Raw genomic sequence first — 25,935 nt, 5'->3', positions numbered from 1 at the left:
CAGTCAACCAGCTAAACTGAGCACTGCGCTAAGCGTGGGGAATTACAAAAGGATGAGCCAGTATTTGAACCTCCATCGTTTATTTGTGCCAGTGCAGGGAAGAAATGCTTTAAAGGTAGCCAGAGGCCAGCATTTCTGCCATCTCTAACACTCCCTTAACTGGAAGTTTGATGAGCAGAGACATACCCCTGCCTAATTCCAGCTCAGTGACTCTTAGACTGTCTAGCTTGACAGAGTTCTTTCTCCCCAATGCCTGACTTTGAGCTGTTCCACAATCTTCTGTGACTTTCTGCAAGCTTCCCAAAAGAGCTCCTGGATGGTCATCCGTCAGAACACAGCTGTTTCTCTCTACTTCTCTATCTTTGTGTACATTCGGGCACTGTCAACTTGTTTCTCAACTCAGAGGGGCAGGAGACACAAAACGAAAGATAATCATGCATATGTTTCTCATTTAAAAGTATATTTTTCAACTTCTTTAACAACTCCCCCCCCCTTTTTCTTAGATGTTTGTTTTAAATGGGTGGGAGAAAGAGAAAACTTATACTGGAATTTTAAGGGTTTGGTCTTCTCCTTGATGTGGGATAAGTATGGTTGGTATGAGTCTAGAACTTGCTTTTATCGTCACTCTAGCCAACCTCTTTGAGAAAAAGGAAGGGCTACAGGCCTGAATGGGTTAGGATAGCAACTGATGCCCTCATAGAAACTATATAGCAGGCTCCATGTGCTTCAGCAGAGGGCCCCCTCCCTGGGGCTAGGGGAGCAATGAAAAGATAGATTTTGGAGTCACACACACTAAGGTCAAAGCTAGACTCTAACATTGACTAGCTACATAACTTAGAATGTGTCAACTTCCTTTGTCAAGCCTGTTCTTGTGTGGAAGATGAGATTAGGAGTCATGCCCAAGGGTGGCTGGCAGCGGTGGTGAGATAAAAGTGAGTGTGACATTCTCAACCCATGCCTACTGTCTACTAAAGGCTCAGGAATTGCTAGCCACTGTTGTGATGGTTGTTGACTTTGGCTCAGCCATGGCTTTGTGTGTGGTACCAGTTAATATAGCCTTTCTGATACCTGCTGATGGCTCTCGGCACTTGAAATTAGAGACTGGTGCCCATGCCCTTCCCCCATTCCTTATTTTCTGGAAAAATAAAACTGATAGCTTTTAGGATGGAAATCCAGGAACTATGCACATCTCAAAAATAGTGAAAGGAGGTAGGTAGAGGAAACTTCTGGGCCTCTGGGCCAGACTTCCCTCCCTTCTGCCCCCATGCAAGCTCAATCACACCTACAGAGAGGCATGCTCACCTTGGAGGCATGGCCTGCTTTGGCAAGACAAAGGGCATCACGTCTAGCTTGCCCCTCTCTTGGGTACCTTGGATGCTGCTGTCCGCACAAGGATTCTCCTTTTGATCAACCTCTATCTTTTAATGAAGGTCATTCACCAGAGACATGGTCATCTATCAGCTTTACCTTGGGCTATTTTCCAGGTTGGATCTTGTAGCTCCCCACCTCTGGGGAACAATGGTTTCTTTAATTGTTTAGGTTCAACTTTAAGACATTAAGTATCACCTAGGAAATTGCTGAAGGCTTCCCTAAGTGTCTCGGTGTGTTTTTCCAGAGATATTACAGGGGCTCTGACCTAGCCAGAGGAGTCATCCTTTGATGGATTCCTAACAGATACAATTATTATTGGCTGCTAACAAGGCGGGGGATGGGAGCAAGCAGGCTATTGGAGGCCATTGGAAGTATGTCACTTGGAGTCATAGATTGCCCTGGCTCCTTCCTGTATCACTTTACTGTGTTTCCTGGCTTTTGTCATGTGAACTGGTCCACTCCTTCATGCCCTTCCCACCATGCTGGACTGAACTTACTGAAGCCATGAGCTAAAATAAATCCTTCATCCACGAATTTGCTTTTTTCAGTGTTTGGTTGCAGCAATGCAAATATATGACACTGTAATTACCTAAATGGCAATGGGCCTTTCTTTGCTCTTCTGTTTTGCACATTTTCTGGTGGCCCAATGGCCATGATATACAGCAGTGCCATCAGAGGGAAATAATATCCACTTTGGAGTCTCTGATTTCTTGGGTCTTTGATTTCTGTGAATAATTAAACTGCTTACAAGGCACATAAGACAACAGCCTGTGAAATCCTTTAAGGGCTAAACTCATTGCTGTTGGTCACTTTAGTTGAGTCTTCAGCCTGAGTATGTCCCACAGGCTTCCCTATGACCTGAAGACCAGGAGCCAAGAGCAGATGCATCAGCAGTGTGGGAGATAAAGAAAGAACAGAACAGAAAACAGCCATCTTTTCCTCTTTCAGACACCTGCCACAGCTGAGCTGGGTTGGACCACCATCTTCTTCCTGTCTTCCTTCCTTTCTTTCTTTCTTTCTTTCTTTCTTTCTTTCTTTCTTTCTTTCTTCCTTTCTCTCATTTTTCTGCTAGAAAGAAGAAATGAAGATAAAAGAAAGAAAAATAAGAAAAGTATTACATAATTATATTATAGTATTCTATAATAAAATAAAATAATAACTTGTTATTTTGCTCTAAAAATAAATGTTATTATCCATTCATCCTTCCTTTCCTTTTCTCTCCCTCATTCTTTCCTTCTCTTCTTCCTCCTCATTTTACAATGTAACCCATGTTGCCCTTGAAGCCAGCCTCCAAAGTATTGAGATTATAAGTATGCACCCCTCTGTCCCACATAGATCATTGTTCTTAGAACCTTCCAACAATTTCAGGAAACAGGACCAGTGGCCCAGTAGCCAAGGGCAAACTAGAAATGTCAGACCTTTGCTCAAGACTCTGTAGACACTTGTCAGCAGTGCTTTTAAGCAAGTCGGAGCCTTAATAAGTAAAGGGCTGATTTAGGCTACAGGCCTAGTCAGGGATGAATAGAACACAGCTTTACTCTATACACAGAGATGATCAGGCTTGAAAAGACCAAGAACTTAGCCCATGTGTCTGTAACAGAGCTGGATTCCAGAATTCCATTATGTGGAAATAAGACTCCAGCATCCTGTAGTGTGGACACAGACTTCTCTGCCCTCAGCATGTCTACAACAGCAGGTGTCTACAGCAGGTGTCTACAGCAGGTGTCTACAGCAGGTGTCTACAGCAGCGCTGTGCTGTGTGCATATCTAGCAGTGTGTAGAGGTGAAGAAAGGTGTTGGCTCAGCAGCGTCTTATCTGAAGAACAGAATCTGCAGGATGGGAGACCAGCTGAGTGAGGAGATCACTCAGCTGAGATTGACAAACCCTCTGACCTGCCATGCTCACAGGCTGTACTTTCCTTTATCTCACATGTCACTCTGTGCCCGCTCTGCTTTGTGTGCTGCAAAAAGAGAATTTCAAATACGTTTTTGATCTTATCAATGATAATAAGTGGGGGCTCCCTGACTGGTGACTCACTGGGGGTGGCTTGTGCTGCCTGTTTTCTTTTCCACTCAAGATCCTGTCTAGTAAAAGCCTTACACTTGCATTTTTCAGAATAGATACTCGACATCTCTGCCATTAGCCATGACCTTGTCCCTGTTGCAACTGTACTAGAATTCATAGGTCTCCTTCTCCCCCCAGTCCTACTTCCAAGGAAGCTAATGCAAATTATTATATATTCAGGGATAATAAATAATAGTCACCTGTAGGTAAAGGTTGAAGGAGTTTTGTGGTTGTTTCCCCTTCCTTAGTGCTGGGAGTATAGTCATAAGGTGCCATGCCCAACAGGTTCCAAGTTTGTGACGGTGCCCCTATGATACTCAGTGTTAAAGTAAGACTTCATGTTGAGCCATAGATTTGCAACCATGTGGCTATGCACAGGTCTGTCAGTCTCTCTGTGACTAACTTACTTCCTCACCAGGGACCTGAATGCATCGAAGAGCTATTGCCTAACAAGGTAACATCAGCCCTTCAGAAAAGGATCAAACCAGTGCTATCTTGTTGGTTGCTTAACAGGAAGTCTAAGATTCCTGAGGGGTCAGGATTCTTCTACTTCAGTGTCTGGCAGGGGTGAGGCAAGTCATGTGAACATGCACAGCTATGCTCAAGGTTCATCTCAAGAGATTCATCTTGCATAGGTGTGAAGAAGGAGCCCTAGCATGCATGCATTGTAAGTGCCTCAGTGTGCTTCTCAGGTGCAGCCCATCACTGGTTAAAGCCAGTGTCAAGAACTATGAGTAAAAAGCACCCAGGCACCAGTCTCAAGGCTCCTACATAGGAATTGTCTGAACCACTGAACCACCAAGTAACAAGCACTCAGGCATCAATCTCGAGACTCCTGCATAGGCGTTACCTGAGTCTTTGTAGCTTTCACTTGAATTCATTTTTTTTTCTCTTTCAGCAAAATGGTCTAAATAAAGTCTTCAAATGACTATAAACAAGATCTGAATGGGATGATGTAAGCTATGCCCCCAATTTGAAGGTGGATTCCTGTGCTACCAAGTTCGGGATACTCTGATTGTCAGTATAGGACAAGCTCCTTGCAGAGCACACATGCATGCATACACACACACACACACACACACACACACACACACACACACACACGTATACCCCAGCTGCTGACATGATGGCTGATATAGCCAAGCAAAGATGGGGTTAGTGTTTAAGTGACTGCCATATTCCATGTCTTCTATTCCTTCTCTTTTCCTTCCTTCCTTCCTTCCTTCCTTCCTTCCTTCCTTCCTTCCTTCCTTCCTTCCTTCCATTTGTCTTCCTTCCATTCCTTCCATTTGTCTTCTTTCTTTCTTTCTTTCTTTCTTTCTTTCTTTCTTTCCTTCCTTCCTTCTTCCTTTCTTCTGTTTTTGTTGTGTTTTTCAAAGCAGGAATTCTCTGAGTAGCCCTGGCTATCTTGGAACTCTCTCAGTAGATCAGGCTGGCCTTGAGCTCAGAGATCTGCCTGCCTCTGCCTCCCAAGTGCTGAGATTAAAGGTGTGTGCCTCTATTGCCCTTTCTTTCTCTTCTCTTCAAGTTGATTCCTTCCTGCTTAGAAATGTCTTGGATCTCCTTGTCTTCTAGTACTGAGCCTCTACCCTTTAGTGAGGTGTATTAGTTATTTCCCTCCCACTACGGTAGACTACCTAAGAGACACACAACTTAAGCGGGTAGGAGATAGGTTGCCTGGTGGCTTCAGTTCATATGGCAAGGGAGGTATTCTGGCTGCAAGTCTAGTTAAGGTGGTTTATAGTACATCTTGTACATCTTGTGCATGTCTTGCTAGATCAGTAAGCGAGGCAAGGCCCACAGCTGGTGCCCTGTACCCCACAACCTAGGCCTCATGTCCCAGCTAGACAAGAATTCCCAAACAGTGTCATCAGCTGTGAACCACGTATTCAAGCACATGAGCCCGTGGGAGACATTTCACTTTCAAACCAAAGCAGTTATGATAGGAATCAATCTTTCATGGCAATCCCCCCCTCCCGGGCATCCTAATGGGTCTCTCTAAGAGAGGGGTTTTCAACCTTCCTAATGTGGCTACCCTTTAATACAGTTCTTTATGCTGTGGTGACCACAATCATAAAATTATTTTTGTTGCTACTTCATAATTGTAATTTTGCTACTGTTGTGAATCATAATGTAAATATTAGATAGCCAAAAATATCTGACACGTGACCCCTGTGAAAGAGTCATTTGACAAATCTGCACACAAGGGGTCATAACTCATGGTTTGAAAACTGGTGCTCTAGGATCTCCCATGCTAACTAGAGCAAAACACCAGGTATATAGACAGGAGGGAGGAAACTCAAGCTTCAACTGAACTTTTAGCAGATTATCAAAGAAACCTGGTCTCCAGTCTGCCATCTCACCTCTTTCCCTTACCAACTGAAAAGGATCCACCCAGTCCCAGTGAGTTGGGATATGAAGTGCCAATTGTAAGAGGGACAAGTGTTAAGTTAGTGTTAAGTGTTAAGTTACTTAGACCAGGGAGATGGAAGTGAACACTAAGACAAGTTTGTGGTGATGTGAATAGGGATGGCCCCCATAGACTCATGTGTTTAAGTACTTGGTCCATAGGGAGTAGCACTATTAGTGGGTGTGGCCTTATTGGAGGAAGTGTGTCACTGTAGAGTTGGGATTTGAGATCTCAAATATGCTCAAGCTAAACCCAGGGTGACACACAGTCTCATTGCTGCCTGTGGATCAAGATGTAAACTCTGGACTATGTCTCTAGCACCATGTTGGCCTATGTGCTGCCATGCTTCCTGCCATGACAGTGATGGACTAAGCCTCTGAAACTATAAGCCAGTCACTATGAAATGCTTTCTTTTATAAGAGTTACCTTGGTCATGCTGTCTCTTCACAGCGATAGAATGAATCAAACTAAGACAATGTGCAGAGTTCAAGGAACCCATAGCAGTTAGGATCCAGGTACAGAATCCATCCTCCCTGCAGGATATAAGAGTGGTGTTGTTTATCAAGTGCCAGGGACTTGAGGGTTTGCCCTCAGATTTCGATCTTATCAAACATTCTCCTGGTTTCTGGGAAGGCCAGTGCTGGATTTCCTTTGTTCTTTATGCATCTAATTCTACTTGAAACCAGAAAGAAACAACATGGGTGTACCTGACCTACAGGTATATCCTGTAGGTACCTGACCTATAGTTTAGAAGGACATGGGCTGTGGGCAAATAACTTTAGTGTTTTCAAACTGTCCATAGAAACTATCTCTGTCTGTCAGCTATTTCTTCATCCTGCCTCCCTTTCCCCTTTCTCTGCCATTGTGCACAGTGTGTGTGTGTGTGTGTGTGTGTGTGTGTGTGTGTGTGTGTGTGTTAGGGTGGTGCTGGTAGTTTTCTTTGTTTCTGCGCCTAGACTTTTCATCCTCCTCCACCCCCTCCAGAAGCTGGACATTTGTTTACCCAGAATCCTTTGTGATTGAAATCATTTTTAAGGAGTGAGTCATCAAGGTAGATTTGAAAATGGAGACCCTTCTTCCCTCTGGCTAGTAGGGAGCTAGGAGCTTCCCCGGTCTTCAATGATCCTGTTACATTTTAGCCCACAAAACCCAACTCAGTTGAGCGAGTGAGAAAGGAGGAACATGTTCTGCTTGGATGACTGATCTCCTTTCATATGGACTGCCTCAGTGAAGCCTGAAGCAAAGCAGCTCCTGTGATGGGCATAATGGCTTCTTGGCTTCCTGTTGACCTCGCCACTTCCCCAAAAATATGCCTTGTCATTGAAGGGAGTAAACAGACAGACTGGTTTGAACCAGTGTGTTTCAAGGCCAAACTTTCTGGATTGCAGAAACATAAAGATTCCAACAGACCACTCTGTAAACCTATCAATACTACTGTAACAACAGCAATGGCTGCCTTGGTCTTCCTCATCTCGGCGGCCTGGCTCCGTATCAAACACTGACTGTAGGCCGCATATCACATGCTTGCCTGCCCTTGATCCATCCCTCAAATCTCAAGAGGAAGAAACTATATTTCCATTTGACAAAAGAACAAAATGGAGGTCCTAGGATTTTAGCATCTTCTAAGTTTGCCCATAGGAGTGAGATTCATGGGATTTGAACTCGGAATCTGTTCTTCGGGTCTTTTGCCATGATTAGAATGGGTGAGATTTTTTTTTAGAAGTGTTTTGTTGCTGTTCTTTTTCTTTTTTTACCTTTATGCATGTTTTGTCTCAAGAACAAGTGGAGATTTCCAAGGTCCTCAATTGTCTTGGGGACCTTGTGTTAGCCAGTGCGAGCCCACTTTGTGAGAACCCCAGCTTCGTTTCCTACTTTCCTCTTGTTGGCTTTTCAACACAAGGTTGTCTGGTGTTACGGGAATGCTGTGTGCCAGCCACTGTTTCTGCAGTTCAGGCTGGCAGAAAAAGGATTCATAAGGCCCACAAACGTTCAAAAGACCAGGTTTTTATTTGTTCACTAAAATTGACTTTAAGAAATCAAACATTTATCAAGTAGCCTCCCTTACACTATTTCTGCTCAGATGGATAGCCGCATCACTCTTCCATGGTACCTGGGGAAAGTAAACAAGGGGGTTACCTGGGTACTGCTTGTCAATAGAGTAGCAAGGTACTGGGAGGAGACTAACACTGCCTCCTCCTGACGGGGCCTGTTGTGGGTTCGCTTTACCCCTGTAGTTCTTCTGAAGAATGAGGCCAACTTCCATTGATCTCCACCTCAAAAATCCCCAAGGAACAGTCAGTGGCTTCATCCACTGGTGGACCCAATAACTGAAGAGACTATTGGGAGGCAATGGGGCTATGGAAAATGACAACTGGTTGGAGGAAGCAAGTCATCCTTAGAAAGATAGATCTTGGCCCCGCCCCCTCCTGGTAGTCTCTGCCTACCGGATGCTCTGATGTAAGCAGTATTAGTAACCAGTTGTATGCCCCTGACATTGGGGGGAATGCCAAAATCCCTGAGAGAAAATAACAGCTTTGGTCTTTTGGATGCCATTAGCACTTGACAACGGGAGGTAGTAACTTCCAGCAATAAGAGTGAAGTCAATCTGCTGTGACCCAGTGCACTGCCTCCTGGGTAATGCATCAGCACACAGCCTGCAGAGTGTGCTCCTCGACTAAAGCTTGTGCTGAGTGATCTTCGGTTAGACGACATGAGAGCAACAGGGCCTGGGTGAGGTAAATTCCTGGCTCCCATATGAGTGTGCCTTGTGGAAATTACAGTGTTCTGTGAGGAGCCGCTTCACTGGGATGACCTGATTGATGATGGATTGTGGGGTTAGAGAGACATCCCTCCCTTCTATAGGAATTTCCCACGTTCACGCTCCATGCCCTTCCTTGCAAGAGCGACTCCTACAGTGTATGATTTCAAGCTCAACAGGAAAAGCATTTGTAGATGCTACGTTAGGTCAGTCGCTTTGCTTCTTAGGGGTTTAGATTAAAAATTGCTTAATTATAACCCAAGATGGGTCTTATATCAGCTTCTCGGGTCATTCTTCTATGGCCATATTTATGAATATTAAACTGGTTCAAGGTTGCTAATCATTAAGCAAGGGGTAGGGGACACTACCACAATTAGGCATTGTTATAGGCAACTTTCCTGGACTTGCAGCATAGAGTAGATATTTAATAAGTGTTTTTCCCACAGTTCCTAAGCACACTAAACAAGCTCAGCCTACCACTTTAAAATTCAAACTGCTAAGTATTTGCAAAAATAAATATTGCTGGGTTGGGACCTTTATTTTTTTCTTGGTGGAGAAAAACAAAACAAAACAAAACAAAACAACAACAACAACAACAACAACAAAACCAGTAACATTAAAATGACTATTAAAAAGTATATTATCGTGCCCAGGGTGCAGGCAGGCTGAGCAGCTGCCTGGGACAGGGTGCCTGCCTCCTTCCCAATTTCAAAGAGTGGGTAGTTGCTAATGACAAGGTCTTAGGCTGTGGACAACCGTGGTTGAAGTGGTCTGGAGATGAAGTCATGGGAATTAAGGCATGTTATCTGTCAGGAGGCTGAATTCCCAGAGCTGAGCTCTACAAGGCTACGCATGGTCTTGGGCTTATTTTAGAGCCGAGTGAAAGCAGGCAATTATCTTGTTCTTTGACTATAATCAGCAGAGCAGGATGCAGGTAGCCACAAAGTGGAGTTATTTAAAACAGTGAAGAAAAAAAAATATCAATTCCAAAAGAGAAATCTTCTCAAAGTCTCCTTTTGGCCAGCATGTGGAGAAGACGAAGACGGCTGATTCTCTGACCTCTTGGGGGACAGTAGTATCAAACCCCCCTCCCCCCTCCTTTTGCAATGGGAGGCAGGTGCCCAGGCTCGGAAGCTTCCCCATGGTGATTCATTTTGCCCTCCCCACTGTCAGCTGGGGTCTCTGGAAAAGATCCAGGGAGAATCCTGAGCTTCCAGCCATCTGTCAGTCAGGGAGTTACCATGGTTACCACTAGGCAGCTGGTCTTGTAAGCCAGCTGGTTCATTCTGGCTGGGGACTCCCCCGTAGCCCCTCAGTGGGGTTGGGGTGGGGGTGGGGGGACTCCAAATGATCCAGGACTTTGGTTCTGAGAACCTATGCTGTGTAGCATTTCTTATGATATTCCAGTGAGTGTGCGAGCATTAATATAGGTGCGACTCTGTGTTTCTGAGACACTGTCAGAAACTGCTTCTGAGAAGAGAGCAGAGTTGAAGTGGATTCAGACTGGCCCTCAGCTCATTCTGGCCTTGCTACTTGTTATCTCTGTGGGTGTGGACTTGGACGTGTTCTAGTTGGCTGAGACCTGCTTTGTGTTTTTGGCAAATGGGCTGTTAGGCTCTGAAGAATCCATTGCTTATGGATGGTAACCACCTAGAGTGCATCCAACAGCAGTGTTACCTTAGTCCTCAAGTCAGAATGCAGGGTTGGAAGGCATTAGAACATGACCCCCTCACCCCAGCTTTGGAAGGTGCCTAGGACAGCTGTAATAAACATGGCTGCCTCCCAGTGAACTGTCCATCCCCTACCCAGCTGGGGAAGGCCTGGGCCTAGATTTCACCAAGGGTAGTGTGTCTGCTCCCATAAACAGAACTACTTGTTTGCAGGAAGTAAAAGGTGAGCAAATAAGAGACCATTTTTGATGGAGAGAGTCACCCAGGACTGCACAGTGCCTTACTGTGCCACTCACGGGTTGGAGCTGACCTCTGTTGCTATTTGGTCAGAGGTGGCCAGTTTTCATTTTGGCATCCATACATGGATCTGAACTGTCTCCAGTGAGTTGTCTCAGTTACGTCATTATGTCTTGGGGCTCACCTGCGTGAGAGTGTCAGCAGGCAGTCATTTATGTATTTGCCTTGGAAAACAAAATTCCTTCTCTGTGATATATACAGTCATAGGGGCTGGAGGAGTCATGGAGGTGAGAGACAGATACCGCACCAGACTGGCCACGTAGAGTGGTAGCACTGTACCACTGTATTCTTTCTAAGCGGAGCAATTCGTGTACCCGGTTTTAAGCAATGGACTGTTTGAGAAAGGGATTCTTTTGGGGGAAAATTCTACACTGACAAATAGCAATGAATGTATTAAGGTATTTGAAATCTTTCCATGTCAGGTTGGACTTTGATCAGCTTCCTTTTAAACTGCCAGGAATTTTGGTGGGACAATGGAGGGTAAGGGATCAAGTCTCTGCCCACTGCTACTGAGTATAAGGCAAGGCACTTGCTCCATTCACCCTTACTAATTAATTTTTTAACTGTCAACGGGGAACTAAAATACCTCAGACAAATTATACAGTGGTTCTGGGGCTGAGAGCTATACTTTTATCAGCAATGACAATGAAATATCCACATTCTTGTTTCATAAATGATGCTGTTCTCAAACAAGGACGTACTCACTATTAGAGTGGCAACATGGAGGATTGTGGGCAATGAACACCCCTCCCTCCCCACCTGGCTTCCCCTTCCCATCACATTAGGTCTTGATTCAATCCTGGTCTGTTTCCTAGTGCATAGGAACAGGCAGACAGTTCTGCTGCTTTGTACCCTAAAGTGGCTCTTGCTGGGTCTCATCTAATGAACAAATGCATCCAAGGTCCGGGACTCAGTCAAAGTAGCCTAGGATGTATGGTGGTCCATGCCAACTATGTTTGTTTGGAAGTAAAATGGAGAATTCAGCAAGTTAGATGGTTTTGTATCTCCCTGCAGTCTTCCCGACATCTTCAGTCCCTCCCTTTGTGGGCCTACAGAGGCGACGTGATACTGTTACAATTCACCACCATGTTCTAGGCCTATAATAGTCCAGCCTTGTTCTGTTTGTGACTAGAGCTGACAATGCTAGTGGCTGCTCACCTTGCTGGCCCTAACTAAGCATGTATGTAGTGGTCATATGTATTCATTTCCTGAAGTCTCTTTCTACTTCCCCCACAGAATAACCTTGTATGACTACCAAGCCATGTGTAGAGCCAACAAGGAGAGTAGTGACAGTGCCCACGGACTCCTGGACGTAAGTATAGCCTATGACCCAGGGAATGGCTGGCTACCTCTGTGGCCTTCAGGACCCATGGCTCAGACTTTAGGGTAATCAATTGTACCTTACTCAAAACCAAAAAATGTTTAAAGGTATTTCCTGACCTGACTCACTATGAACCGTTTCTGTTTAAACCCAGATCCAGTGATTATATAAGTTAAAAATCAGGCCAAGGTCTTAGATGGATTAATAAACAGTTCCCTTTTTATAGACAAGGGGGGGGGAGCTTCACTGTTACACAAGGGCATTAAATGCATTTGGTTTGTTTGACAGAAATTGTCCTTCTGAGAGAGTTGATGAGATAGCTCAGTCACTACGCTTCCTTCCACATAACCTTGAGGAGCTGAGTTTAGGTCCCCAACATGGCCGTGTATATCTGTAAGCTCAGAGCAGGTGCAACATGAAGTCAAGAGAATTCCCAGTACAGTCTAGCTGGCCTGAATCCTTCCACTTCAAGATCTTTGAGAGACTCTGTCTCAAAAATCAAGGTGAAATGCAACAGAGGAAGAGACATCTGTCATTTCCTTCTGACCTCTGAATAGACAGGCACACACACAACTGAGTACTTCTCACACACACATGCACTCACACGCAGGAAAATACCTTCCTTTTGGTTTTCAATAGTACTTTCAGGCCAAGGGAATAGGTGGGTTCCTCTGTTATTCTCAGTGCTCTCTACCTGGGAGCTGCTTCACTGAAGGAAGATTTTACAACCTAGGATCAAGGCATGCAATGTTATGTCCTTAGAAACCAGCTCCTGCCTGTCAGAAATCAACTGTTCTCAGTTTGAGAATGTAATTTGCAATGTACAGAAAATATCAATTTGAGCCTCAATTACCTGAAAACTCAGACACTTTTTTCCTTCTTTAAGTTATAACTCACAATAGCCCACAGATGTATACAAGTCTAACTCTTGAAATGTGATTTTGGAAATACTAAAAGCCAACCAAAATGTTCACTTAAAGTACAAGATTTTAAAGCCATCTTGTTGAACCTTGGCAGCTTCTGTGAGACCCAAGACCTCGGTGTATGTGTTTGGTGGGGAGTGGGTATCTAAGAGCTGAATGGTTAACATGATTCTTCTACACAGAATGAGCCAGAAAGGGACTGAGATACAAAGTTTCTGAGAGACAGCTGAGAAGTTTGACTTTATAGAAAACACCACTTAATGGAAACTTTGGAAGAAACATCACTTGGAATGGGGGCTTTTTGTTTCCAATCTGGCTTTTCCTGCACTTAGTGTGACTATTTACAGATTTGAAATGTCCCAAGACAGGTTTTCTTCATTCCTTTTAAAACGTCTCTGGTAAGGCAGTGCAAGCTACACAGCCTTGGAGACTCCTCAGTCTGTCCTCTCAGCTCCACCTCTGCCGTCCATTCCTTCCAGAACAAAGACACTGAATCGGCCGGTGGTCTAACTCCTTGAGTCTTTCTGGAGCTCGGGGGAAGTGATGGATTTAATATCATAACACCTAATGACCAGAGGATGGGGATTTGAGGCATTTGGTTTTAAGAAATCGTTGCAGTTAATATCTTTCTCTGACCCTAAACTTAGAGGAAGAGAGCCCCCCCTGGTTCAGGGACTTGATGTTGAAAACCTTACTCAAATCAAAGCAAAAGATAAACAGCCTTGCAAAGCAGGGCGGGCTGGGAATAAGCCCAATGGGTTTCATTTGTTTGTTTGTTTATGCTGCTCTCACTGCTTTCTGGCCTGAGACAGGAACCTTTCAGCAACAGTTAGGACACTATAAATTTGTTCTTGTTTTATTTAAAAAGGGATAATTTCTCCATTCCCAGTTCTGGTTCTTACAATTAAAATGCACAGAGAGGGGGATTAAGCAGCTGTGGCCTCAGAAACCAAGAGCTGGCACACACTTTCCTAATGGCAGCCGCAAAAGGTGCTGAGGATTTTCTGGACCTGCTGTCTGGAGTCTAGCTCTCTGCCAGTGACATCGTCTGCCTCACAAAGCTGCACACCACTTACATATCTGGCATACCTAGGTACAAAGAGCCAACTGAGGGGGACATGGTATTTTCCAGAATTCAGGAAATTGAATTATCCACATAGGAAATATCACAGAGTAAACAATCCGACTGCTTTTTTTAATTAAAATATTCTGAAATAAAGATTAGGCTGTCAATGCCTTCTTTTATAGCATGCAGGGGATTTTCTGCGGGGATAAAATCACATGTTCATATGGTTATCATTTTTTCAAGTCCAAATATGTAAGTGCGAGAAAGGGCAGCCCAAATCCTACATAATTCATGGAAGGCATTAAAATCAAGTGTGTTCAATTTGTGCTTCTCTCAATGAACAGCACACAGCGATGGAGAACTGCGAGTCACCTTTCCAAAGGGGAACAGTGCGAATTACCATTTGAAATTAGTTACATGATTCCAGCCCCTCAGTATCAGGCTGCGAAATATTAGCCCCTAGAGGGTAAAGGTTTAAGCATCGTTTGTTGAACTTCCTCCTTCCTCCCAGTGATAACCCTTGTATTAGATCATGTTTATTTTACTTGTAAATCACAGCTCACTACAGGGGAGCTCAAAGTTTGAAAATGTTAGTTTTGGGATACAGTATCTAAGCATTTTCTTCCTTTAGCTAGACCCTCCCTGGTCTAGCTGGTTTTTAACATGATATCCATCTCCCTAGAAGAATAACATTGTCTCTATGTAAAGCCTTAAGTCAAACTACAAACATCTTATGTAATCCATTGTTTTAACGGAGTGAATTCTTCCCTTCAGCCCTATAAGGCCTTCCTCTCTGCAGCCAAGTGGATAGTGACGGAACTTGTCTTGTAAGTACCATCTGCTAAGTTCTTTTCAACAAGTCTCCTGTTCTCTGTTTCTCTGATGAAGTGAATGGGGAGATGGTACTTTCTGTTCTCTCTGACCTTAGATCCATGGAGCACCTCAAAGTATTGAACTCTGAGACCACAAAGTTATCTTGTTTTAGTGTTAGTCATTTGCAAGCACTCTGCAAGCCTCCCTGTCATCCCTGAGCAGACTAACCGCTTAGGACACACAAGCCAAATCTATTTATTGTGGTTACTGTTAAATTTAACACGGATGCCTGGCTGTCTTAATGCTGCCTGGGTGGGCTGTGGTCAGGAGAAAACACAGCTACACTGTCCACTGTTGCTCTGATGTCTTGACTTGGACCGGAGCCAGGTTTACAAGGGCTACAGAGAGGGCTAGGGGCTCTTCCTAGGTATGAGTTCATAAGCTTACTTTATCAAATTGAGGATCCTGGGAGACTTCTTGACTTAGATCAGACTTGAAATGTGACAAAGATGCAAACACTGGCCTCCAAAGGAGAGAATAGATACATTTCAGCAACAGTGTATGCTAGGAAAGAGAAGAATTCCATGACTAGAGTGTTGACCAGAACACCCAACTGTCATGCCTCCTCTTTCTCCCAGCCAGGAGCTAATGCTATAGATTGAAGGCAAACCCATAGCCATTTGGATAATGGACATTGTGATAAATTATATGTATATGTTTATATACATACATATATACATAAATATGTATATTAATCCAACAATGTTTACACATCCAAAGGCAAACAAGTGCTCTGTACATAAAGGAGACGGAAGATACAGTGAGGCTAGCGGTAGGCCTTTCATGGAGAAGTAGCTGTTAAGGATGGTAACCAAGGGACTGAAAAGTACATGACTAAATTTTTTCTTATCTCTCACCATTCATTTAGAAGATGATTTATATTATCTTTGTTTGCATCCTTCACTAGTCATTGAGAAATTCTGATTTTTCTGAAGTTAGATTATGGCATGGCTTTGTTACAAGTTTGACCCACTCTTTTTGACCCCATACAGATTTGTTGAACTCATCCTATACTCCTACAGTCCATGGTTCTGACAAAGAAGAATGCTCTGTTTTTAAGTTTTGAGATAAGGCAAAGGGCCCTTCAGAAATTGGCTGTTTACTGTGGAATAAAACTAGGTTAGAGGATAAGTAAATAAAGGCAAGTCACTAGAGGCTGACTTCTGACCCAATAGCAGACATTTCCCAACCAGGAATCCCTCTCAGCTAGAATCCCAGGCCATGGAAGGGATATTTTCCTAGCAGAGCTGAAACCTAGTGGCAATTCAGTGAAACTCAGCTAGCCACAGCAATGTCCCAAAATGCAATGTTATTTTTTTTTCAAATGGGGAGGGGCACAGCACAAATGACTTGAAACAGTACTGCTCTACCCAGGGTTAGCTGATATCATAACCCTGTGCTTTTCCACCATTTCTTTAGGTTCCTGGTGGAGTTTAACCTTTGCAGTTGGTGGCACTCTGACATGACAGCTAAAGGTAGGCAGCAACTTGGGTTTCTGTTCCTTAGTGTGACTGATGAATCCTGGGTCCATGACGTTCTTCATCAGGGATCACTGGATTGCATTAAACCAAGGAGGACAATGTGACAGTTGTCCCTGCTGTGCTGAAGCCTATGCCGTGCAGTGGGTTACAGAATGCCATAGATCCTTCTAACCCAAGTTCACTTCGACCTGTGTCCTGCACAGAGGCAGAAGAGCTCCCTTTGACAGGGTTTGAAACCTTCAGAAAGCTGACAGGCAACATGAAAGGTCAAGGAAGGCAGACAAGCCACCATGTCCCGGCTGCCAGAGGATGCAGGTTATGCATGCTAGTTTTGTCTATACGGCCACAGACACATGATTTAATGATTTGAGTGGTGGTTAGTGGATATTCTCAGAGGTCCAAGTCTGCAGTGTGGCTAAAGTTTAGGCTTTAGTTTGTTTGTTTCTGCCTTTTCTGAATTTCTGCATTCACTTTGTTTTCAACTACTTACAGCAGTATTTTTAACTGTGAGATCATTAAGTGGTATAACTTGGGTATTGAATATTGACATTGACTTTCACACCATAGGAGCCTTCTGAGTGGATTTTCTGAATCCCCAGACATTTACTTCTGTTCCCTCCTGAGTCCTTTCACACTGGATCCCTGCTTTAGTCTACTGCCATCTTGTGCCAGGCATGGCCCTGTCAAGCCCACTGGGCTGATACTAATTTTGAATTGTAGGGAGTGTTTATTATTCTAGTCTAGAAATTCAATGTAAGAAAGTAACTGAAATTGTTAAGAAACTTGTCATAGTTGACACAACATCACAATATCAAATAATGGTTTGTTAAATTTCTCCTAGTGTGATCAGCTGGGAATTATGATTCACACGCAGAAAGGTCTATTATAATGATACTAAAGAGGCTTCAATTAAGTTTTTAAACTATTGGTATGCTTAGATAGCCAGGGGCAAGGACTCATGCGGGTAGGCCCCTCAGCTACTCAGAAAGCTGAGGCAGGAGAATTGCTATGAGTTTAGGAAGTAGAGACTAGCCTGAGCCACACAGCAAGATCCATACCCTCTACCAGAAATCACAAAAATATACAAAATGGTAAACAAAAGCCAAGACATAGGACCAGTGGTGGGGAGCTGTGGAGTTAATACAGTGATAGGAAATTAGTAGACAGCAAAATATGACTCATAATGACATAATGACTCAAAAGACAATTATACCCATTAAAGAGATGTTACCTCTGGTATGAATTTGCTTTTGTTGATATTACACACATTGTATTTTTTTTAAAAAAGTGGGGTGGGCCAAAGTAAATCAGTAGGGCCTGAGGGCCTGGGTTGCACCTTGGTTAGTCTCTCTACACTACCTTTCTATAGTGCCAGTAACTGGGAACATGGACCCACTCGATTTAAATGAGGCTGTGCTGGCTCTAAGGTGGCTGTCTAACCCACAAGTTGAACCTTGCCTGTGCAGGCAAGTCTGGGAATCTCTGGCTTCCGAGATGCTTGGTAAAGGTTAATTAGATATAGCACAGGTTTGAAGTGTGGGCACTGGAGCACATGTGTACGAGTCCAGTGTAACAGTGTTTGTTCATGCTTGGGGGTGGTGACTATTTCTTAGAAATAAGCTTTGTGCTGAGGGTAGTAGTTAATTTTTTTTCTAGCATCCCTCTTCATAAGCGAGGACGGTTTTCTCTCAGTGGTTTCTCTGTATAGCTGAGAATGAGCCCAAACTTTCAATCCTCCTGTATCTACATCTGCCTCTCCAGTGCTGGGACGTTGCCTCCTTTATTCAATGCTGAGCTGTACATCTTCCTCCCTGAATGGTAGCCAAATAGTCTACCAACTGAGCTACATCCTCAGTTGTCAAGAGAGACCATCGTTATGTCAAATTCCACCGCCAGAGCTCCCATTCTCACCTTGCCCTGCCATCTCAAACATCTACGTCAGCTTTTCATCCCAAAAACTTCATTCCAAAGACTTAACAATTATTTTTCCTTTTCTTTTCTTTCTATCTTTTGAGAGCCCATGGCTGTGATCTTTGCTTTGCCTGGAGGAGTATTGTTTAGCCGAGGGAAAGTTCTGCCTCCCCGAAATCACTGCACTGTCAGGAGACAGTTTTGACTGTCACAGCCTGCTACTGGCATCTAGTGGGTAAAGGCCAATGAGCTACTGGACATTCTACAGCGCTCATGACAGCCCCTTAAACCGACAGCTGAGTCAGTGGGGCCAGCATTGAGGAGCCCTGGCATTGGTTGGAGGAACGCAGATCAGGGCACAGTGGCATGAATTCTACAGACACTCTAGAAGGTTCCCACTCTGAGCTTTACATCCGCTCTTTCTTCACAGCTGGCCCAACATGGGTCCAAATGAGACTGTGCTACTTTATTTCTCAATGCTCTGCCTTGGGGGTCTTCTCACACCCCTCCTGAAAGATACTTTCCAGATATCCCTTTACTCTAGACTACCAGTTCTCCACCTGTGGTTTGCAACCCCTTTAGGAGGCCACATACCATGTGTCCCGTATATCAGATAATTTACATTGTGGATCCATAACAGTAGCATAATTACAGTTATAACCTGTCAACAGAATGATGTTACAGCTGGGGGTTACCATAACATGTATTTAAGGGTCTCAGTATTCAGAAGGTTGAGAACCACTGCTCTAGACTGTAACACCTTCCCAGGGATTATATAAGACAAGCTGGTTCTTTACATTGCAGCCAATGGTGTGCTGGCATACAGTACTATACCATCTTCAGAGTGCTGGGAAATCCCTTCAGATCCCCTTCAAACACCTCCCTCCATGTTAGCTGAAAGGAAGCCACTGGTATTACATATCACCAGATCTCTCTGAAGACACAAGTCATGTAGACCTAAGCCTCAGCTGCCTTTCTTTCTTTGAGCAGGATGATGATGTGGACCCGGATTCCCACATGTGAGCTGTGTCACTCAGGCCCACTGCCATCTTCTCTACTGGGCATTAATATGATTTTGCTATGTTATATATGAAGACATTGGAACGGGTGGATGGATGTGAATTCATGCAGTGGATGTTGTTATTAGAACATTTTGTTAAAAGACTATGTAAATCCTGAATCCTGTGTAAATCTGTGTAAATCCCATGCAGGGGAGGAGTGGGCTCAGCACCATCTTGACTTGCAATTCATTCTAAATTTACCATTCTCTCACTAGTCACTAGATAAAGACTCTGAGCTGAGACATGCGTCTTTGTTTTAGCTAAAAATGGAATCCATAATTATACTGTTTATCTGCCTCATTTCCTTGATGAGGGGACTGTGGGAGCCCGCTTCTACTTGATTACCACAAAGGTCTCATTTGGGTGAAATTTCACAAAGAGAATGGAGCTCGCTGGCACCCTGTTACGAATGGGGATGCATCCACAGAGACAAAAGGAGACGGAGGCTATTCAAATGGCAAGTCTACCCATTCCTGATTGCCTGCGCTAAATTACTGTGAACCCAAGTCAGTTATTCTCATCAGGGACATTTGTTGCTAAGGGGAAATTCAAGCAATCTGATTGTGTGCATGTCTCCTTGAATACTCTATGGGGAGCAAGTGGTAGGTCACAGTGACTTCAGCTTCAGACAATCCTGCAACTGGAATGGGGGACAGATCAGAGGATCAGCAAGTGTGGCTCCCGGGTGAGACTGGACCCCACCACTCTAGCTGCATGCCTTTGAACAGACATCTTACTTCCACAGACATTTAGAGCCTTTGTCTGCCAAATTCTGTGGTAGCAAAGCTTTGCTTATTATTCGGTGATGAGGATTCCTCCCAGATAGATGCACAGTAGCTCTGTGTGGAAGCGTCTCCCAAGATGCTGCTGAACTGGTTTAGTTGTTTCCATTTCAGTGAACTGTGATGGTAGAAGGCGACCACATAGCGTAGAGCATTTGCCTAGTGGAGAGGATGTCCTGGATCCCACTGCAGCACGGCAGGCAATCAATATGTACATAGATAAGATTATGGCAAACCACTCTTTGTAGGACTCAAAGCGAATCGTCGTGCCCAGATTCTGAACCACAGCTGTCCCTTCTGAGAGAAGACGTGACCTAGGCTAGCATCAGCATCTTCGAATACCCTTACCTTTGTTAGATCATACGTTTTGAATGCCCAGACTTAAAGCAGAACCCAGTAAGTAGATTCCTGGCAGCTTTGGTTCTTGGTTTGAAATTCCAAAGATAAAAAGTACTTTCTGGCAGATATGTAGGGTGTTTTTCACGTCCTCTAGACAGAAAGGTCCAGGTTAGTTAGATTAAACGTGTCCATGGCTTGGCGGGATAATTCGTAAAATTGCAACTTCCAGCCTATCTACAGTCATGCTGTAAATAGAGTCAACATGTATCACTCCATCAGCCCGAGTACCCTACAATTGTCAAAGGAAAAGAATTTCATCTCCAGGAAGGATCAGGGCCAAATGAGCTTCGCCATGGACATTTTGGACTCATTCCACTATAATAGGGCCTGGACAATTAGAATTAGAGATGGTGAAATTATGGGGTTTATTTGAATCACGTGTGTGTGCCACTTCCCCCCACCCTGCCTCAAAGACATCTTACTGTGTGTGACTGACCTGACTTTACAAAGCCATGAAGCGTACTCATGCTGGAGCGAAAACAGCCCAGGTTCAAAAAGTGTCTCGGCCACCTACTCCCTGGGTGACTTTACTGGACGATTTAACTCAGTCTTCTCCCTTTTGCCTGCTCTAGAAAGCAGAGATTTAAAAAAGTTTCTACTTCCTAGTTGATTTTTTAAATCTTGTCATATTTTGTTGTTAAATAAATTCATGTGTACCAAGCAGAACAGTGCCTGGCACACAGCCGTTCTTTAACAGAGTTGTCTGTCAGCGGGTTTCACATGCTGTTTGCATGTGTGTGCCTCATCGGTGATAATCCACACTATTGTGTATTTAACGTTTATTTCATTCAGAAGTGAGCTTTTGGAAATTCAGATACTTTAAATATCAAAAAGGAAGCTGCCTAAATTGGACATTAGAATGATCTGCCAGGCAGAAAAAAATTAATTGCGAAGAACTGTGAAAATAAGATGTGTTGTCAAACTGTAGCCGGATGGCCCCGCCTTCAGGTAAGAGCACAGCAGAAGAAGGGGGAAAGAGAGGTGACCCAAAGGGATCCAAGAAAGCTGCCTACTCTCAGGCACCAAGGAAGCCCTGGGCATGGGAAGGGAGCAACTTCTCACCTTCCCCCTCAGGGACAAGCAGTTTGTCACAAGTGGCTGAATTTCTCTCATTTGTTTTCTCTGTTGTGTTTGCTTAGAAAAACAAACAAAAACAAAACCAAACAAACAAGCAAAGAGGCTATCAAAGGGGAGAAGATGGAGGGATGGAGACATTACTCAGAAGTGAAGAGCATTTGTCCAGCGTGTGTGCGTGTGCGTGTGTGTGTGTCTGTGTGTATGAGTCTGTGTGTGTGTGTCTGTGTGTGTCTGTGTGTGTGTGTCTGTGTGTCTGTGCGTATGTCTCTGTGTGTGTGTGTCTGTGTTTCTGTGTATGTCTGTGTGTGTCTGTGTGTCTGTGTGTGTCTGTGTGTCTGTGTGTGTCTGTGTGTGTATGTCTGTGTGTGTCTGTGTGTCTGTGTGTGTCTGTGTGTGTATGTCTGTGTGTGTGCGTGCACATGCATGAGAGAAAGAGAGAGAGAGAGAGAGAGAGAGAGAGAGAGAGAGAGAAAGAGAAAGAGAGAGGTTTTTCTTATGAAAAGCCATGTGTATATTAATGTTCCCTCCCCAATCCAGCCCTGTGAGGTGACCTTAGGTCAGTTAAGTCACATGTTCTGGTGAAAAAAAAAGCTGAACCAAACTCTGAATTATTTTGTTTTAAATTAAAAAGAACATATTCCAGTGTACTATGAGTCCAAATAGTTTCCTCAGCAGAAAACACATATGTTAGACACAGTTGCGTCAGAATTTAAAAACATAGGACACAGTTTATGGATGCCCTAATAATTACCCGACTGGGCACAGCTAGGTGCTTTGCAGATGCTGTTGGCTTGGACCCTCTTGGATCCCACAGTACTTCCCAGGAAGACAGTTTGCCCTGGTTCTGACATTCTTCCATATGTTCCTGGAGCATAACCTGTATTCTATACATTATATTTTAGAATTACAAATGTAAATTCTATAGACAAGTTCAATTCTATGCCTACATCAGTCAAAACTAAAACGGAAAACTGGTGGTTGTTGAGAAACTGAAGAAATTCTACAGTGCAGATGTAAATTAGACCTACTCAGTGCTGAGTGCCTAAGCCACCAGCATCCCTACTTTGTAGAGGAGAATGCTGAGGGCTTCCTAGAAGCAGCCAAGTGAGGGGTCTCTGTTCTCTAGTTGTCTCTCTGGTAGGAGCCTTTGCACTTACCCATGAGCTAATCAACATCTTTTAAAGTTGCAAGGCCAAAGTTGATTATGTTGTTTTGTAACTGTTATCATTGTTATAATCAATCCAACACTTAGCACTATGTACTAAGCACTTGTATTCAGTACTCCACAGCGTTCTACTCACTTCTCCTATCAACCTGAAAACAGCTTGGTTCACTTCCATGCAAATAAGACTATTGAGACTCAGAGACAGTTTGGATCCCAACTACTGGGTGATATTTATCTAATTACGGTCAGCCTATATAGACTGCCTACTATGCACTTATTCTCATGACCCCATTATTTAAACTAACCTAGAGTCTTCTTGAACAAGAAACTTCGTAATAATAAAGTTGGGTCTGTGCTATACTTCAAAGACATTGTGTATTTTACTATATAAATATATTCACAGTTCAGTTTTCTTTAAAATAATCGAACTATGCAATTGTATCATGACATTTGTCTTGCCCTCAATAACATGGTGATATGGTACAGCTTATGTTTTTATGTATGTGTTCAGATTCCCAGATGTGTTGCTGCTAAGTTGGTATGAGCCTGGGGTCAGAGACCCATTGGCTGAAGTTGACCCAGAAAGTAGAATCCTTATGATGCATAAATGATAGCTGATGAAGCCAACACCACTGCTTCAGGAATTATAGCTTACAGAGTTGCTTGGCAGATGAAATCACCGGACTAATTAGAAAATAATGCATTGTGCTGTGCCTAGAAAAATCACAGAGCTTCTTAAGGAGAACTGCATCTGAGCTGGGGCAGGGTAGGGGAGGAAAGGGGGGGTTGCCAGGCACGGCACTGAGCCCGAACACCACGTTTTCATTATTTTCTTCCCTCTTTTGCCTACAGCCCAGAAACTGAAACAGACCCTGGAGCCTTGTGATACTGAATACCCAGCCTTTGTTTCCGAACGCACCATCAAGGAGACCACAGGGAACATTGCTTGTGAAGACTGCTCCAAGTAAGCCACCCCCAGCCCCTGCCACCCATCACACACCTCTATTGACTGTGGAACTTTCCCCATGGGCCAATGAGACAGCAGCATGTACGTGCATGCACACACACACTCACACACACACACACACACACACACACACACACACACACACACACTTGCACCAAGAGCCAGGAAACATGGCTGCCCTCTGGTGTGGTGTGAGAGTGTAATTCTATCAGCTGGCAAGAAATGGCCCTTGGTTTTGGTATCGCTTTAAGTTTGGGAAACATTCAGAATGTATAACAATACAGCCTAGAATATAGAAAAGTTTAATCCAATCCGTTGCTATGTGGAAGAAGTCCTAACTGTGTTTCCCCGGCTAACAGTTGGCAACTTCAGCAGAGGTAGTTAAAGGTGTTTAGAGAGGACAGAGCCCTGTGTAAAACTGAATCCCACCTGCAAGGCATGGTTTCTCTGTGGCCTGATGTTGAGCATCTAAGTTCTAATGACAAACAGTTTCACTGATCATTTAGAGACTTGGGGCTCTGTCCCTGTTGGGATGTGGCTAGTTGGGTCCTTTCTTGTTGATTTAGCTATCCTGTGTTTCCAAGACTATGCTCTTAATAACTACAGACACTTTCTATGCGCCATCCTGCTCTTTGATCTCTTCACTATTGGTGGATGACGCTTGATGAATGTAAGCTTTCTTTTGTTTATATTGTAATATAGTCAGCTTTGTCCGTTTCTGTCTTACGCACTGTGTACCTTTCTAAGAAAGTCTTCACCTTTTCTAACACAGCGATATTTGCATTTTCCTTCTGAACACACTCAAGTGTGCTGTTTGTATTTAGAACTTTAGCCCTATGCAGTTTGTCTGTGCTACCCAGCACAAACGGACTTCTGAGTTGGCACTTTACCATATATTATACAAGTATAAACGTGTACTTTGTTTTCCGTGTGTGGGTGGTAGGGTACGCCTGCACTGGTCAGGCACATGTGAAGTTCAGAGGGCAGCTTTGTGGAGTGGCTGCTCTCTGTCTGCCTTTATGTAGGTTCTAGAGACTAGCCTACATTAGCGGGCTTTTCATCTGGACCTTTAACCACTGGATCATCTCAGCATCCCCGACATCCCTTAATCTGCATTCATGTGTGTTTTTGTGCATATGTGGTTATGTGTGTGAAGTTGGGGACTGAACCTGGAGCTTCAAACCCATTGGGAAGCCATTCTATGAACTTGCACTCTTTCAGGGAACAGCCTTTGACTCCCTATCGATGTGTGATGATGCTGACAGTCACTGATCTGCAGAGCTGTTTCTGATCATGTGTGTTGTCAGTGTGCAGGCCCTTACCATAGCTGGGAGATGCTTAGGAGAGCATGTGTCCTTTCTTTATTCTTCCTCCAAGGTATCCTGGGTAGTCTTGGCTCTTTAGCTTCTCATAATAACTTTAGAATCTGCTTGTTAATTGCCACGAAGTCTGGGGTTTTCATAAAATTGCTGCGAGCTGCAGTCAGTTTGAAGACGATGACAATTTTTATGACATCTGGCCTCCCAATCATCAAATTAAACACATCTCCTTATTTATATGCCTTTCCCCACGGCTCTTAAAGTAGACATAAATTATATCAGATTTATACCGAGCTTACTTGTAGTTTTTCTTGCTTTAGTAAGAAGAACACATCTAGAACGACTTTTCTAATGACTAATGTTAACACTTGAGGGTAATAGAAATATATAACAGAAATACTGGTTTCTGTTTACTGAATATTTTATAGACAACAGATTGCCCTGTATGCATTAGATCTAATAGTTCTTCAATGGATTCCTTGGATGTTCTGCATAGAATATGTTACACTTTAGGAAAAGCGTCTAATCTCCATACTTAACTATCGTGTTGTGATCTGTGCCACTAGAAACTATTGGATAGAAGTTTCTATTAACCATGTTTGAAACTATCATGTTAAATATATTTATTAGATTTTCTTTTTACAGAATGTAAATCACTTGACAATGTTCATGTTAGCCATTTTTTTCAAACCCCATGTTTTAATTATTTTTAAAGAAATGATAGGCATGAACATTCTCTGCTATAAAGAATAACTCTAGAACATTCTGATAGTCCTTACTGAATGCCATACCTTTGAGGAATACAAAGTGTTCCAAAGTTTAAATTCATATTACTCATAAAAACATTCTTTGACAGTTTCATACATAGATATAATGTATTCTCTGGCAACAAGCATTCCCCTAACTCATTTTCCACCTTCCTACCATCAGCCATCTTCTTTGAAGGTGGCAAATATTTATATTTATAATTTAAATATATAACATATATAACACACACATTCATATACATACACACATAC

The 25,935-nt window shown here is 43.5% G+C and overlaps 1 protein-coding gene across 5 annotated transcripts in view; it reads left to right on the top strand.

Moving 5' to 3' along the window:
* Nucleotides 1–25,935, top strand: part of Cacna2d3 (calcium voltage-gated channel auxiliary subunit alpha2delta 3) — an 823,841-nt gene that overhangs the window by 763,532 nt on the left and 34,374 nt on the right. For all 5 annotated transcript variants that reach the window (XR_015639382.1, XM_087588099.1, XM_087588098.1 and 2 more), the window contains 4 exon segments: nt 11,808–11,883; nt 14,656–14,708; nt 16,174–16,229; nt 23,483–23,594. Coding sequence is in view for 4 of the 5 variants with exons in the window: in XM_087588099.1 (XP_087444225.1) it covers nt 11,808–11,883; nt 14,656–14,708; nt 16,174–16,229; nt 23,483–23,594 (297 nt within the window). In the remaining variant the exon portion in view is untranslated.

This window comes from Rattus norvegicus, chromosome 16, assembly GCF_021556685.1.
Source record: "Rattus norvegicus strain SHRSP/BbbUtx chromosome 16, alternate assembly SHRSP_T2T, whole genome shotgun sequence".
In the NCBI taxonomy this organism is placed as follows: domain Eukaryota; kingdom Metazoa; phylum Chordata; class Mammalia; order Rodentia; family Muridae; genus Rattus; species Rattus norvegicus.
Note: the sequence above shows the minus strand (reverse complement) of the source record. Positions and strands in the feature narration are given on the sequence as shown.